Source organism: Podarcis cretensis (assembly GCF_951804945.1).
Source record: "Podarcis cretensis genome assembly, chromosome: 8".
Taxonomy (NCBI): Eukaryota; Metazoa; Chordata; class Lepidosauria; order Squamata; family Lacertidae; genus Podarcis; species Podarcis cretensis.
In genome coordinates this window covers 6,804,835-6,821,905 of record NC_137177.1, presented here as the reverse complement: position 1 = coordinate 6,821,905, position 17,071 = coordinate 6,804,835, and the positions used below count along the sequence as shown (strand labels likewise).

Sequence of the window (17,071 nt, the reverse complement as noted above, 5' to 3'; positions counted from 1 at the left end):
GTGGCTTCAACTCCAACCGTTGGGAGTCTCCCAAATAATATTTGAAAGCAAAGAGATTTCTGGCTCATTATGATCTCGTGTTGAACCCTGGATGTCAGACCCTGAGCTAGCTGAGGTTTGGGTTCCCAATGTTCTGCAAGTAGCTGCCCTCGGCACGAGAAGTCAGGAGAGCAACAGGGCGCTGGAAGGAAGAGGAGCTGTTAACAGTAGAGGCTCAGCCACGTCTGGTACCTTCTGAGCGCCAGAGAAGGCATGGTAGAAGCTGGAAACATAGGTCATAATGGCCTTCTCATCGGGCCGGGCCGTGTTGACAATGTCTGAAAAGCGAACAAGAGGCATTAAAGATACCAGGAGGCAAAACTCTCCCCCGTCCCCTGTTCCTTGATGATCTGCTGGTTCTAGCAAAATCTGCCACAGCTCTGGTGTCCATCTGTAGGCAAAGATTGAGCCCAGGGAAAGTTAAGGCCAAGAAGTCAATGTTACAAGTTACCAAGTGAGCCAGAACTGGAAGTTAACTTGTCCAGCATGGAACTGAAGCCAAGGATCTGAGATTTATACTGCCAGAGCTCAAGGCTGCACACACAACCGATGTGAAGGCCTATTAAAGGCTGAAGAGTTTTTACGACTCTGCAGTGGCTTCTCGCTTGCCCTTTCCTCCAAAAAAGAACTTTGAATGCAGAGATTGTGCCAGGCACATCCAATAAAACTCTGCGGACACCCACTGGAATCCGGGCGCTCCTGGTTTGTTTCGGGGTGTGGCTCCCTTGCTGCGTTACTTTTCCTGCCCTCATCCCAGGGCTTCAGGGAGGAAAGCCCCTTAGAAAGGAATGCTAAGGAAGCCGAACAAAACAGTGACAACAGGGGCTTGCTCCACTAGCTGTCAGTCCCGTGAACTGAAGGCCACACTAGTGTCTGATTGGCCAGCAGCAGACTGGTCCTCCCCCTCGGCTCCACCAAATCACAAGCAAAGTATGAGCTTGGAGGAGCTGGGAAGAATTTATCCCATGGCTCCTTAAGGAGGCCCATGGCTCACTTCAGAAAGCAGGGGTGGGACTTGCCATCCATAGCAGGGGTGGGGGAACTTTGGCCTTCCAGACGTTGCTAAACTTCAACTCCCATCATGCCTTGCCATTGACCACGGTTGCTTGAACTGATGGGAGTCATAGTTTAGCAATATCCAGAGGGCAAAAGGTGTCCTCTCCACCCCCCCTTGATCTAGAACCTGAGCAAGATCAGTCAGACTGAGTCGTGAGCCAGGTTCCCCGCGTCCCTGGAACGGGGAAATCTGTCTGCAGACAAATACAGGCACATTTGGCTCCTTACCTCTCTCGCCCTGACCTAGCCACTGTGATCCACACGACGGTCACATCCAGACTTGATTATTGTAACTCACTCTACTTGGGGCTGCCCTTGAAGCTGACCCAGAAACTCCAGCAGGTGCAGAATGCCGCGGCGAGACTCCTTACGGGGTCCTCACTGCGGGATCACATTCACCCGGTGCTATACCAGCTGCACTGGCTCCTGGTGGAGTACAGGATCAGGTTCAAGGTGCTGGTTTTAACCTTTAAAGCCCTATACGGCCTAGGACCCTCGTACCTATGGGACCGCCTCTCCTGGTATGTCCCACGGAGGACCTTACGGTCTTCAAATAAAAGCATCTTGGAGATCCTGGGCTACAGGGAGGTTAGGCTGGCCTCAACCAGAGCCAGGGCTTTTTCAGCTGTGGCCCCGATCTGGTGGAAAGCTCTGTCACAAGAGACTAGGGCCCTGCGGGACTTGACATTTTTCCGCAGGGTCTGCAAGACAGAGCTGTTCCACCAGGCCTTTGGCCAAGGCACAGTCTGACCCCCTCCTTTGGTAATCCTCACAAAACTCTAGCCCAATAGTTGCCATTAATTTGATTCTGAATTGATTTTAGAATGAATTGATTTTAGAATGTATTTCAATTAATTGATTGTGATTTTATGTAAACTGTGTTACTTTTACTGTTGTTAGCTGCTCTGAGCCGAGCTTCGGCTGGGGAGGGCGGGATATAAATAAAATTTTATTATTATTATTATTATAAGGTGGCAGAGTCCTGAGCAAAGAGACTGTACCACTTTGCGTGGAGGAGACTCGTTCTTTTAATACTCCGTGTGAAAGCAAAACTCTCCACGCACAAACCCTCCACAGTACATGAAGGACGAAGGCAGCTGGATAAAACCTCTCCCCAAGTTTTCGACTTTCAGGAAGTCATCAAGAAGGGGAATGTCTGAAATGCAACCGCACCACTTGGAGCCTTAAGCGGTACAGTCCCTTCTGCCTCAGGACTCCGCCGCCTACGATTTCTGCGTCGGGAGTGCGGCAGATCTGATCTGGCAAGTTACTTTGACCCAGAGGAATTTGGGCTTTGCAATTCGGGGTGTGTGTGTGTGGAGAGGCTGGGCAGCTAAGTGCAAGTCAGCCCGACGGAGGGAGCGTCAGTGAGTCTCAGCAAGGCAGCAAACCCAAGGCAGTGCTTGACAGCTCTTTTGGGCTTCCGCAGCCCAGCCCTACTAAGGGAACTGCAGGATGGGGGTGAGACCTCACCTGGAGTACTGTGTCCAGTTCTGGGCACCACAGTTCAAGAAGGACACTGACAAACTGGAACGTGTCCAGAGGAGGGCAACCAAAATGGTCAAAGGCCTGGAAACGATGCCTTATGAGGAACGGCTAAGGGAGCTGGGCGTGTTTAGCCTGGAGAAGAGGAGGTTAAGGGGTGATATGATAGCCATGTTCAAATATATAAAAGGATGTCACATAGAGGAGGGAGAAAGGTTGTTTTCTGCTGCTCCAGAGAAGCGGACACGGAGCAATGGATCCAAACTACAAGAAAGAAGATTCCACCCAAACATTAGGAAGAACTTCCTGACAGTAAGAGCTGTTTGAAAGTGGAATTTGCTGCCAAGGAGTGTGGTGGAGTCTCCTTCTTTGGAGGTCTTTAAGCAGAGGCTTGACAACCATATGTCAGGAGTGCTCTGATGGTGTTTCCTGCTTGGCAGGGGGTTGGACTCGATGGCCCTTGTGGTCTCTTCCAACTCTATGATTCTATGATTCTATGATAGGTACTTCAGCGCCAAGAACATCTTCCTCTGGGAATCGGTTGCACTGCAACGCTGTTACGAAATTTGCTTCTTGGAACCGAACACCCGAGCCCACGCTCCGAGAGCAGCCTCCAGCTTACCTTCTGCATCCAACATCTTGGGAATGTCGAGGTATTTCTCAGCGACCTCAAAAGCGTTGTTCAGATTCGTGACTGGATCATCCTGGGGAGAAAGGGGGGGGGGGTTGTCAGAGAGGCACAGCTGTTAGAACTGGTGCTGTCCCAAAGCCGAATCGCAAGCCTGCCCTGCCAGCTGAGAAGGAACATCCAAAGGAGAAAAGTGTTTCTCTGCCTCCCCCTGCCCCCCTACAAGCAGCTACTGGATGGATGGCGGCCAACAGATTGAGGTTGAATCCTGACAAGACAGAAGTACTGTTTTGGGGGGACAGGAGGCAGGCAGGTGTGGAGGACTCCCTGGTCCTGAATGGGGTAACTGTGTCCCTGAATGACCAGGTGCGCAGCCTGGGAGTCATTTTGGACTCACAGCTGTCCATGGAGGCGCAGGTCAATTCTGTGTCGAGGTCAGCTGTTTATCAGCTCCATCTGGTACTCCCACCTGCCCGCAGGCTGAGACCCTTATCTGCCTGCAGACTGTCTCGCCAGAGTGGTGCATGCTCTGGTTATCTCCCGCTTGGACTACTGCAATGCACTCTATGTGGGGCTACCTTTGAAGGTGACCCAGAAACTACAACTAATCCAGAATGCAGCAGCTAGACTGGTGACTGGGAGCGGCTGCCGATACCATATAACACAAGTCCAGAAAGATCTTCATTGGCTCCCAGTACGTTTTGAGCATAATTCAAAGTGTTGGTGATGACCTTTAAAGACTTAAACGGCCTCGGTCCAGTATACCTCAAGGAGTGTCTCCACCCCCATCGTTCTGCCCAGACACTGAGGTTCAGCGCCGAGGGCCTTCTGACGGTTCCCTCGCTGCGAGAAGCCAAGTTACAGGGAACCAGGCAGAGGGCCTTCTCGGTAGTAGCACCCGCCCTGTGGAACGCCCTCCCCCCAGATGTCAAAGAGAAAAACAACTACCTGACATTTAGAAGACATCTGAAGGCAGCCCTGTTTAGGGAAGCTTTTAATGTTTAACAGGTTATTGTATTTTAGTGTTCTGTTGGAAGCCGCCCAGAGTGGCTGGGGAGGCCCGGCCAGATGGGCAGGGTATAAATAAATAAATAATAATAATTATTATTATTATTATTATTAGGTTCAAAACGTTCTGCTTCTCGTGTGGCCACAACAGTCTGGCTAACTGCACAGCTGCGAAAAGGCTTTTAAGTTTTTCTTGTGTGGGTAAGGGGAAGGACCTTCCTCCATGAGGCTCACTCTCGTGGCACCAGCTTGCCACACCGCCGCGCAAGCCAGGAGATCCACACAGACAGTGCATTTAAACATACCACGTCACAAATGGAAGAGGTGTATCTGGCCTTGGTTCCCATGAGCTAAAGATTCTTTAACAACTTGCAGGAGTCAAGGGTTTTTTGCTACATGCACACCATATATTCAAAGCACTATGGTTCAACTTTAAACAGCTGTGGTTTCTAACAACAACAACAACAATAACACAGTTATACCTCGGGTAACAGACACTTCGGGTTGTGCTATTTTGGGTTGTGCACCATGCCGAACCCAGAAGTACCAGAACGGGTTACTTCTGGGTTTTGGCGCTTGCGCGTGTGCAGAAGCGCAACCCGTGCATGCACCGATGCGGCGGCGCTGCGGGTTGCAAACGTGCTTCCTGCACGGATCACGTTCACAACCCGAGCATCCACTCTAATAATGATAATTTTATTATTTATACCTTGCCCATCGGGCTGGGTTTCCCCAGCCACTCTGGCCAGCTCCCAACAGAATATTAAAAACATGATAAAACATCAGACATTAAAAACTTCCCCAAACAGGGCTGCCTTCAGATGTCTTCTAAAAGTCAGATAGCTGTTTATTTCCTTGACATCTGATGGGAGGGCGTTCCACAGGGCGGGGGCCACTACTGAGAAGGCCCTCTGCCTGGTTCCCTGTAAACTCACTTCTCGCAGTGAGGGAACTGCCAAAAGGCCCTCGGAGTTGGACCTCAGTGTCCAGGCTGGACGATGGGGGTGGAGATGCTCCTTCAGGTATACTGGGCCTTTGAGGTCGTTGAGGGCTTTAAAGGTCAGCACCTTTGTGCTTAGAAACATACTGGGAGCTAATGTAGGTCTTGGGATCCCGGAAGGTGTAGTTTAAGGGTGATGGGAGAATTTAGGAGGCTCCTATTCCCCTCTCAGACTTACAGCTCCTGCAGAGCTTTAGCAATCAATTATTCTTTACGTGGAACTCTTGGAACTGTAGCTTAGTGTGGGGAGCGGGGAGAGAAGGAGATTTGCTAACAACACTCAGCACCCTTTGCAAACTACAGTTCCCAGAATTCTTTGGGGGGGGGGAGGCAAGACTGTACAAAGGTCATGATACAGGGTGCTTTTAAATGGATGGTGCAAATGTGGCTTTTAATTCCACAAAAGAGCCCTGCAGCCCAATATGAGTGTTAGGGCATTTCACACACCCTCCCGACTACCACCTTGGCTTTCCCTCCTTGGCATTTTAGCTCAGGGGGTGGGGACTCTCCTGCGTGTGAGTGTCTGAGGGCCCTGCTCCTTCCTGCCACTCACCATCTGGCCTGGGGCGGGGCCTGAAGCCTCATAAGGACTGCTGGACTCTGCTGCCCAGGAGGACTCTCCTGTGTGAGTGTCTGAGGGCCCTGCTCCTTCCTGCCACTTACCACCTGGCCCAGGGCAGGGCCTGACGGGCCTGACTAGGACAGTTGCTGTTACTGCTGGAGGGGTGCAGAGTGCTTTTAAAATGTTTTAAAAATTTTATTTTGAATTTTTTGTATGTGGGGGGTGGGGGTGGGGTGGATGTTTATTGGGCCTGGGAATTTGTTTGATTTTATGTTTTTGTAATTTTTATTGTTTTTTGTTTGTATTGTTTTATTTGTGTTGTTGTTGTTGTTGTTTTTAAAGGTGTTATTTTGTTCTTAAGGGGAGGGGTCAGGGCTGCTGGGGAGTTGGTCCCAGCCAACAAAATGGCTGGGACATGTTTCACAGGGGGGAATGCACTGGGACAACCGATCTCAGTGATCACGGGTAGGAGGAGGAGTTACGCTAAGACCAGACCATGTCATTACAGAGGAGGCAGGTTTAGTCGTTGTCTGAGGACTATCCCTGCCTCCGGGTCTGGTCCTGACCGGATGGATACTAGAATCAGCAAGGGATACCCACATGACCTGAAAGTGTTGCTGTGCAATGCCAGGTCAATGATTCATAAGACCACTGCCATCCATGACTTGATCATGGATGGAGGACTTGACCTGGCATGTGTAACAGAGACTTGGTTGGATGAAGCAGATGGGCCTGTCCTTGCCGCTGCTTGTCCACCAGGTTTCTCTTACGCACAGCAACCCAGGTCATGTGGGCGGGGAGGGGGGGTTGCAGTGATTTTTAGGAAGTCATTAGTTTGCACCAGGCGTCCTACTGGGAAGACCCAATTTTCCGAGTGCATGTTCTGGAAGTTGGGCAATAGGGGCAGTACAGGATTCCTTTTGGTGTACCGACCTCCCCGCTGCACCAAGGATTCCCTGCCCGAGCTGCTTCAGGTCGTGGCGGATGTTCTCCTGGAGACACCTAGCTTGGTTGTCCTAGGGGATTTTAACATCCATGCCGACACGACTTTACAAGGGGCCGCTCGGGACTTCGTGGAAAGCATGGCCTCCATGGGGCTGTCCCTGAATAAGTCTGGCCCAACCCATAGCCGCGGACATGCCTTGGACCTGGTGTTTACCTCTACGGATGTTGGTGATCTGACACTAAGTAAAAGTGAAACGAAAGAAGTGCCATGGTCAGATCATTTCCTGGTGCAACTGGACTTCTCTGCGACCCATCCCCTCTGCAGGGAGGTGGGACCGATTCAGATAGTCCGCCCCCGCCACTTAATGGATCCAAATGGTTTCCAGAGAGTGGTAGGGGATGCTTTATCCCATGTTGATGGCCTTTCAGCCGATTCCCTGGTGGCCCGCTGGAATGTGGAGTTAACCAGGGCTATTGACTGTTTGGCTCCGAAGTGCCCTCTCCGATTGCATGGAGCCCGGAGAGCCCCGTGGTTTTCCACGGATCTGAGGGCAATGAAACAATCATTTAGACAGCTAGAGCACCGGTGGCGGATAACTCATTCCGAATCTGACCGGACACAGGTTAGAGCTCAATGTCGAGCCTACCAAGTGGCGATAGCGACGGCGAAGAAGACTTTCTTCACCGCCTCTATTGCATCTGCAGAAAACAGCAGCAGGAGACTCTTTCAGGTGGTTCACAATTTAGCGGAATCACCTGTAACATCGGGGCCCAGTACGGGCCATATGTTCTCCTGCAATGATTTTGCAAAATTTTTTGCAGATAAAATCGCTCAGATTCGGGAAGAAGTAGACTCCACCGTGGGAGCAGGGCCGGGGCGGGAGAGTGCTAGAGTCCTGTCTGGTCAAGTTGTGTGGGATCAATTCCAATCTGTTACCTCCGAGGATGTGGACAGGCTGCTTGGACGAGTGAAGCCAACCACCTGTCTCCTGGATCCTTGCCCATCCTGGCTTATAAAAGCTAGCCGGGAAGGACTGGGCGATGGGCTTCGTGGGGTGGTGAATGCTTCCCTCCGTGAGGGAGCCTTCCCAGACCCGCTGAAAGAGGCGGTTATTAAACCGCTTCTTAAAAAACCATCTTTAGATGCGGCCACGATGGCCAATTATCGCCCAGTCTCAAACCTTCCATTCTTGGGCAAGGTGATTGAGTGAGTGGTTGCTGAACAACTCCAGGCACGCCTGGAAGAAGCGGACCATTTGGATCCCTTCCAGTCGGGATTCAGGCCTCATCATGGGACTGAAACTGCCCTGGTCGCACTGGTTGATGATCTCCGGCGGGCTAGGGACAAAGGTGAGAGCTGTTTCCTAGTTCTGCTGGATCTCTCAGCGGCGTTTGATACCATCGACCATAACATCCTTCTGGACCGTCTTGAGGGGCTGGGAGCTGGGGGCACTGTTATACAGTGGTTCCGCTCCTTCCTCCTGGGCCGTGTCCAGAAAGTGGTGGGGGGGGATGAGTGTTCAGACCCCTGGGCTCTCACTTGTGGGGTGCCTCAGGGTTCTGTCCTCTCCCCCATGCTTTTCAACATTTACATGCAGCCTCTGGGAGAGATCATCAGGAGGTTTGGGCTGGGTGTTCATCAGTATGCAGATGATACCCAGCTCTACCTCTCTTTTAAATCAGAACCAGTGAAGGCGGTGAAGGTCCTGTGTGAGTGTCTGGAAGCGGTTGGAGGATGGATGGCGGCTAACAGATTGAGGTTGAATCCTGACAAGACAGAAGTACTGTTTTTGGGGGACAGGAGGCGGGCAGGTGTGGAGGATTCCCTGGTCCTGAATGGGGTAACTGTGCCCCTGAAGGACCAGGTGCGCAGCCTGGGAGTGATTTTGGACTCACAGCTGTCCATGGAGGCACAGGTCAAATCTGTATCCAGGGCAGCTGTCTACCAGCTCCATCTGGTACGCAGGCTGAGACCCTACCTGCCTGCAGACTGTCTCGCCAGAGTGGTACATGCTCTGGTTATCTCCCGCTTGGACTACTGCAATGCGCTCTACGTGGGGCTACCTTTGAAGGTGACCCGGAAACTACAACTAATCCAGAATGCGGCAGCTAGACTGGTGACTGGGAGCGGCCGCCGAGACCACATAACACCGGTCTTGAAAGACCTACATTGGCTCCCAGTATGTTTCCGAGCACAATTCAAAGTGTTGGTGCTGACCTTTAAAGCCCTAAATGGCCTCGGTCCAGTATATCTGAAGGAGCGTCTCCTCCCCCATCATTCTGCCCGGACACTGAGGTCCAGCTCCGAGGGCCTTCTGGCGGTTCCCTCACTGCGAGAGGTCAAGTTACAGGGAACCAGGCAGAGGGCCTTCTCGGTAGTGGCGCCCACCCTGTGGAATGCCCTCCCATCAGATGTCAAAGCGATAAACAACTACCTGACATTCAGAAGACATCTGAAGGCAGCCCTGTTCAGGGAAGTTTTTAATATGTGACATTTTAGTGTATTTTTCATCCTTGTTGGAAGCCGCCCAGAGTGGCTGGGGAAACCCAGCCAGATGGGCGGGGTACAAATAATAAATTATTATTATTATTATTATTATTCGCCACCTTTAACCGAAGTGAAGGCAAAAGACAGGTGTTGATCATCATGTGAGCTGCGCACAGGTGGGCTGAAGCGAGCTGCTGACCAGTCCTGTGGAGCCTCCTTTTATCGAGACAAATATGCAAGCTAGGCAGATACATTTTGGGCTGTGACCTTTACACACCTTCGGTCCCGAGATCGTGGGGTGGTACCAAGTTATTTTGGCACCTGTTTCCACCGCGTCATTTTCCCCTCGCACAGTGTATGACGAAGGAGACAAAAGGTCTCAGGGACAAAGGTTACAGACAGGGCACCGCAGACTGCTGAGACCGCAAAAGGTCAGACAGAGGGAACGATGTTCCAGACAGCCATGACTTTGTCTGTGAAAGGGAGTATGCTACACACCCCAGGGTCATGCATGCAGGCAGACTGTGGCTGCCTCCGGAGCCCACTGCCCACTCCGCGATTATCCCTACATTTAACCCTGAGGCCGGTCGCTGCCATTCTTACGTTACGGACGAGGAGATCGTGACTCGCCCCAGATTGCCCAGGGAGATCCTGGCTGAAGTGGGATTTGAACCTGAGCTCTCAGGTGGCGCAATGGCTCAGTGCATCCGGCTGTTAAGCAGAAGGCTGGTGGTTCAAGCCCACTCAGGGATAGCTGCGGGGAGAATTCCTGCACTGCAAGGGTTGGACTAAATGACCGTCCTGGGTCCCTTCCAGCTTACAATCCTGTGATCTCACTCAAGCCAGCGACTCATGCTCATTTCTGGACTGGATTCTGGGGAGAGCATGTAGGACACAGCTAAAAACACAAATAGCAACGCTACTACTGCTAACACTCAATTTCGAGTCCAAAATGAGGGAGGAAGGAAGGGAGGAAGGAGCTGCTGTCGCCAACATACCTTTCTGAGCTTGTCATACTCAATGAGTTCTGGTCTGTGTCTGTGGATCAAGGCATTAAAAGCAAGGCCGTCTTTCCAGCTGTAAAAAGAAGCCCAAGGATACAGTTAGATTGCTTGGCTGTCCAAGAGCGGAAACTGCGGCTTCGGGGCAGCATTCCTCAAAACTGCGAGGCCGCCCCCCCTTCGGACAGGAGGGTGCTTTTCAGTACAGTAACGCTGTACTGTTTTTAACACTTGATTGGGAGCCGCCCAGAGTGGCCGGGGAAACTCAGCCAGATGGGCAGGGTATAAATAAAAAATTGCTATTACTATTATTATTATTATTATTATTATTATTATTATTATTACTACTACTACTACAGTGGTATCTCGGGTTAAGTAATTAATTCGTTCCGGAGGTCCGTTCTTAACCTGAAACTGTTCTTAACCTGAAGCACCACTTTAGCTAATGGGGCCTCCTGCTGCCGCCGCGCTGCCAGCGCACAATTTCTGTTCTCATCCTGAAGCAAAGTTCTTAACCAGAGGTACTATTTCTGGGTTAGCGGAGTCTGTAACCTGAAGCATATGTAACCTGAAGCGTATTTAATCTGAGGTACCACTGTATTATTATTATTATTATTATTATTATTATTATTATTTTCACAAAAAGGTAACAAAGAAAGGGCAGAACCACGCAAAGTTCAAGAGAGTCGCTAAAAAGTAAGAATGCAAGAGCCCTGCTGGACTACACTGGTTTGTGGCCAAGCCACTGGGATGCCAACACGCAGGGCCTGAAGCACACAGCCTGTTCCTGCCTATTTCCCTTCAATGTGGGGGTACCACACAGCCATCGCAACCACAGACAACCCGCCCCCCTGCAACCTCCTCCGAGGATTTGCCTGTTCTCCTTCTCAAAGGCATCTAAGCCACCACAACATTATGGGAGTTGCATCCCAAGTGACAACTCCCATCAGTATATGGACTCCCCCCCCCCCCCCCCCGCCCGGTGTTCTAAGGATTCCCCCAACCCTCCGGAGCAGATGTGGGGCATGCAAGGTAAAGGTAAAGGACCCCTGGATGGTTAAGTCCAGTCAAAGGTGACTATGGGGTTGCTGCACTCATCCCGCTTTCAGGCCGAGGGAGCCAGCGTTTGTCCGCAGACAGCTTTCCGGATCATGTGGCCAGCAGGACAAAACTGCTTCTGGTGCAATGGAACACAGTGATGGAAACCAGAGCTCATAGAAACACCGTTTACCTTCCTGCTGCAGTGGTACCTGTTTATCTACTTGTGCTGGCATGCTTTCGAACTGCTAGGTTGGCAGGAGCTGGGGCAGAGCAACAGGAGCTCACCCCACCGTGGGGATTTGAACTACCGACCCTCTGACTGGCAAGCCCAAGAGGCTCAGTGGTTTAGACCACAGCACCATCCCTACAGGGCATGCATGGAGTGGGGGAGACGGTGGAAATCCTTGTGTTGATGAGAGGTGTTCCTTGGATTGCTACCCTTTCGCCAGAGAACTCTCCTGAGTCAGTTCCATGCCCTGGGTGGCAGGTTTGCCTTCCGCTGCCCAGAATCTACTGCCCATTTATTTCAGTGGGTGATTCACTTTTCACCCAGCACATATCATTCCACCAGCCTCTGCTCACCACTCTCCTCCCCAAGACCCATTATTCCTCAAATATCCATCTAGCCGCGGCCTCTCGTCCGCACAAGATAACCTGCCAGTCTCTTAAAGATTCCCAGCGAGCTACTCCCAGGTCTCTGGCTCAGGCAGGAAGCACAAAGGCCTCTGCTATTTGATGGGCTGGTCTGCTGGATTTTTAATCGGGAGCAGTCCTCCTGAAGCCATTTCTCGCAGCCTTCGAGACGCAGCAAGGCTTTCTGGCCGGAGAGTGGAAATGCTGCCTCTGTGTTTGGGAAAGGCAAGGCCCGGTGCCTCGCAGAATGGCACCGAATCGTAGGGTTGAAAGGGACCCCATGGGGTCATCCAGCCCAACCACCTGAAATACAGGGATAGCAGCTGACGAATTTCCACTTTTCAAAGGAGCGTGTTCCATTGTCAGAACAGCTTGTGTTTAGTTGGAATCTCCTTTATCGCACTTGGAATCCATTGGTTCTTAGGTGGGATAGCTCAGCAGGCAGAACACGGAGCTCTGAATCTCAGGGTCAGGGGTTTGAGCCCCGCGTTGGGCAAAATATTCCTGCATTGCCGGGGGTTGGACTAGATGCCCCTCGTGGTCCCTCCCAACTCTAAGATTCTTTCACGGTTTGCAACTTACCCTCTAGAGCAGAAGAACACACTTTGCTCCCTCTTCCATGGGACAACCTTTTAGATATTAAAGGTAAAGGTAAAGGGACCCCTGACCATTAGGTCCAGTCGTGGCCAACTCTGGGGTTGCGGTGCTCATTTCGCTTTACTGGCCGAGGGAGCTGGCATACAGTTTCCAGGTCATGTGGCCAGCATGACTGAGCCGCTTCTGGCGAACCAGAGCAGCGCACGGAAACGCCATTTACCTTCCCGCTGGAGCGGTACCTATTTATCTACTTGCACTTTGATGTGCTTTCGAACTGCTAGGTTGGCAGGAGCAGGGACCGAGCAGCTGGAGCTCACCCCATCACGGGGATTCGAACTGCCGACCTTCTGATTGGCAAGTCCTAGGCTCTGTGGTTTAACCCACAGCGCCATTCTATCTCTTCTCACTCTCCTCCTTTCCAGTCTAAACATGCCCAGCTTCCTCAACCGTCCCTCCTAAAGGTTGGTTTCCAGGCCCTCGATCATCTCGGCTCCCCAAGGTTACCTTATGTGGAAGTTCTGTACGTTGACGTTCTTGTAGGGCGCAGTCTTCCTCTGGCACCAGAGCAACAGGCCTTCCTTGGCCGAAGTCTCTGCAGGATGAAAGGGAGAAAGAAGAGAGAGGAGGTGATGGCGCCGTCCTTGGCAGGATGGGTCCCCTGGCGCTGGGAGGGCTGAAGCTAAGGCAGCAACAGGAATGGGACGGAGCCAAGACAACATCTCCAAACCTAATGGTCGAAGGCCAACGTTGCACAAGGCTCTTCCACGGAAAAAAAAAGGTGTGCAGAATGCCCCGAGAGATGCATTTCAGGCACTTTTGCACACGGTCTCCCCAAAACAGTGGTAACTGTCATAAACAAAATTCAACATTGCGTTTTTATACAGGCATTCTCCCGCTTGTGCACGGAACTGGGAAGCAACCCAATAATTCAATTCAAACTGGGAAATGGCAGGAGAGAAGCTGGGGAGTCCCCGTGGCTTGCAAAGGCACTGAAGTCCAGCGCCGAGGGTCTTCTGGCGGTTCCCGCGCTGCGAGAAGCCAAGTTACAGGGAACCAGGCAGAGGGCCTTCTCGGTGGTGGCGCCCGCCCTGTGGAACGCCCTCCCACCAGATGTCAAAGAGAACAACAACTACCAGACTTTCAGAAGACATCTGAAGGCAGCCCTGTTTAGGGAAGCTTTTAATGTTTAATAGATTACTGCATTTTAATATTTTGTTGGAAGCCGCCCAGAGTGGCTGGGGAAACCCAGCCAGATGGGCGGGGTATAAATAATAAATTATTATTATAATATTATTATTAAGGAGACCCTCCCTGGAGCCCAAAGAGGATGTGGGCTAGAGGAAGCCCTGAAGAGACTGGAGGCACAGCGGGGCTTTGTTTACACTGCTCAGTCTCCCCGCCTGGACAGGTAGCGCAGCACCAGTCTTTCATGAATCCTCCAGCCTCCGCCAGCCCCAGAGCTTCAGTTCTAGTTGTGGATATTTCTGAACACAGTATGAGTTGAAGAGAGGGTGTCTTAAGGGTGTTTAGAGGGTGCTCCCAACTTTGTACAATGTCACCTATGTGCGTGGGGGCCCAGAATGTAACCCCCACGCAAGTGGGGAGCTGCCTGTTGTTGTGATCTGCCCAGGGACAGATCCAAGCGGTGAACGGTCTTGGGGGAAATGACCCTTTCCTATAAAGCAGCCCCCCCCCAAGCTGGCGCCCTCTGGGTGTTTTGGATGATGGGAGGCAGTGTCCAAAACATCCAGAGGGCACCAGCTTGGGGAAGGCTGCAACAAAGCGCTTGCAAAACTAGTACCCTGAAAAGTTACAGGCCCATTTGAGTTTTTGCTAAGAAAAATGCCGCCAGGTGCCCTGAACCCTTAACCCGTGTTTGTTGTCACTTGTGCAGAAGGGAAGGGGGGTTGTGGTGGGGGGGCATCTGCAGGGGAGAAGAAGTGGCAAGCAGGATAGGAAGGTGAGCTCACGCCCACCCAGCCCACCCCCCAAAATATGGCATGTTTTGTAAAAAAAGAAAGAAAGAAAGAAAGAAAAAGCGCTCTTGCTTGTGCTTGAGCTGGGAATAAAACGGGTGTATAAGATCAGGTGGGTGCAATTTGTGTTCTTTGGTACTGGGGCTGCACTGGGGCCCAGGCAGAAAGCCACGGGGGGGGGGGGAGTATTGGGCTCTGACTGCCTAATGGCTGCTTGGCAGGCATTCCCAAGGCAGGTATTTGCCAAGGAGCCTGAGCCACACACTCAATAAAGTCAGCGAGGGTTATTGCAACCGACTTGAGCAGCTGCACAGTGCATGATTAATTGTCACTTTTCTAGCGGGAAAGAGGAAGCGGTTGAAGGCATGGGCACCGTCGTGGATCACCGCAAGTCCGCGGTGCATTGCCGCATGGGCTTTGCCAGCTTCCTCTCCCGTCTATTTAAACGTGCCAGACGTACAGCTGGTGCCGACACGCCAGGAGGAAGGTGCAGAGAGGGCAGGCTGGCGCGTGGCCTGCGGGAACTTGGGCGCTCACCTTCTACGGAGATGTCCTGGATGGCGAATCTGAGGATGATGGTCCAGATCATGCCAAGGGTCATCTTTGCGTTGCCGTCGACGATTTCTGGAAGCAGACGGGAAGGGCGTTAAGGGACGGAGGCCGGTTCTGTTCTGGATCAGCTCACGCTTCGGCCAGAAAGCGGGCAACTTGCATAGCTCAGTTGGTCAGAGAGTAGTGCTGATTATGCCAAGGTTGGCGGTTTGACCCCCAGGGTCTTTCCAACTCCATGATTTATGCTGAAAGTTCCCAGGCAAACACACAGAGCAGAAAGGACACACGTGCCAAGGAGATAACACGTGCCAAGGAGTTGTGGCACTGTGATGCGTTCCCACTGCACACCCCTAGGGGCTGGCGGTGTGTGTGTCCCCTGACGCAACACCCGCCGTTTGGAACGCCCTGCCTGCCGATACCAGGCAGGTACCACCAGTTCACTGTACAGTGATAGCCTGTTCGACTTGCAAAACATTCAGAAACCAAGGCACAACATCCGATTGGCTGCAGGAAGCTCCTGAGGCCAATCGGAAGCCGTGTCGGATGTTCGGGTTCCAAAAAACGTTCGCAAACCGGAACACTCACTTCCAGGTTTGTGGCGTTTGGGAGCCAAAATGTTCGACTTGCAAGGAGTTCAGGATCCAAGGTGCCTGCCGAAAATACTGGTGCCTGTTCAGATATGTTTCAATGTGTTTTAATCAGATTTTTAGCTTATCGTTTATTTTAATTAAGTAGCTGACTTTAGCTGTTTTTATTGGTAATTTCATTGTTTCATACTTTTAGAGTGGTGGGGTTTTTTTAAAGGTTTTTGGTTTTTTTTACAACCAAGCAGTATATACAGTACATTTTATGAAACAAAAAAATTTTGGCCTCTACTATATACCGTATTTTTCGCTCTATAACACGCACCCGACCATAACACACACATAGTTTTTAGAGGAGGAAAACAAGAAAAAAAATATATTCTAAACGAAACTGTGGATGTATGATTTTTGTGGTTCATGCTGTGGCCACAGACATGTGATCTGTCGGTGAGTTTGGAGTAGCCCAATGCAAAAATCCTGAGGATCCATGTGGATCCATGCTTTGTAACCACGTTTTTGCACCACTGTGGCCCCAGGCAACAGTAGGTGCGTGATTTTTTTGGTGCAAGCTGTAGCCATGGACATGCTATGTGATCTGATGGTGAATTTGGGGTGACCCAGTGCAAAAATCCTGAGGATCCATGTGGATCCGTGCTTTGTAACCAGGCTCTCTGTCCCTCTCTTCTCCCCACTAAGCGGCTCTTCTCCCGTTTTGCTGTTTCAAAGCGAGCAAAGCGAGCCACGGAGGAGGGAAGGAAGGGGAACCATGGATCCTCTGCTCACGACTGCAGCAGATCCCCCGCCATCCGTAGGCATTCGCTCCATAACACGCACAGACATTTCCCCTTACTTTCTAGGAGGAAAAAAGTGAGTGTTGTGGAGCAAAAAATACGGTATATATGGTTGAACACACTTGCCACTTTGAGGGGCAAGTCAGCCTTTCGTTTTTCTTCCATTTGCGAATTATTGCACCAATTGGTGTCACCTTCTCACCAAGCTGCTTGGCAATAGTCTTGTAGCCCAGTCCAACCTTGTCCCGATCTACAATCTTATCCCTGAGATCCTTGGACAGCTCTTTGGTCCTGGTCCTGGTGGCTAGTTTGGAATCTGCTGGACTGATTGCTTCTGTCGACAGGTGTCTTTTGTACAGGTACTGTAAAGAGCTGGGATTACAGGTAAGACCTCTCCCTTACAGCACCTTGTTACATACGGTGAAGATACTGTACCAGGTACCGCCTGACATTTGGCTGGTTGATAGGGGATCAAATACTTGTTTCACTCACTACAATGCACATCAATCTCTGACTTTTGTCTTCTGTGTTTCTGGGGGTTTTCCTGTTGCTATTCTGCCTCTCACAGGTACGATAAACCTACCATTAAAATTATGGACTGGTCATTTCTTCGTCAGAGGGCAAAGGGGAAAATTTAGCAGGGGATCAAATACTTTCTCCCCTCACTGTATGGGCATAGAGATCT

General features: G+C 51.2%; 1 protein-coding gene across 2 annotated transcripts in view; it reads right to left on the bottom strand.

Annotated features, from left to right (window-relative positions):
• Nucleotides 1–17,071, bottom strand: part of ACTN4 (actinin alpha 4) — a 147,919-nt gene that overhangs the window by 48,285 nt on the left and 82,563 nt on the right. Inside the window, exons 4-8 of one of the 2 annotated variants that reach the window (XM_079985341.1) lie at nt 14,997–15,083; nt 12,988–13,075; nt 10,210–10,288; nt 3,203–3,284; nt 232–317 (exon numbers count right to left, since the gene is read on the bottom strand). In XM_079985341.1, the coding sequence (XP_079841467.1) occupies nt 232–317; nt 3,203–3,284; nt 10,210–10,288; nt 12,988–13,075; nt 14,997–15,083 (422 nt within the window). The remainder of the gene's footprint in view (nt 1–231; nt 318–3,202; nt 3,285–10,209; nt 10,289–12,987; nt 13,076–14,996; nt 15,084–17,071) is intronic. The other variant, XM_079985342.1, reaches the window with a different exon arrangement.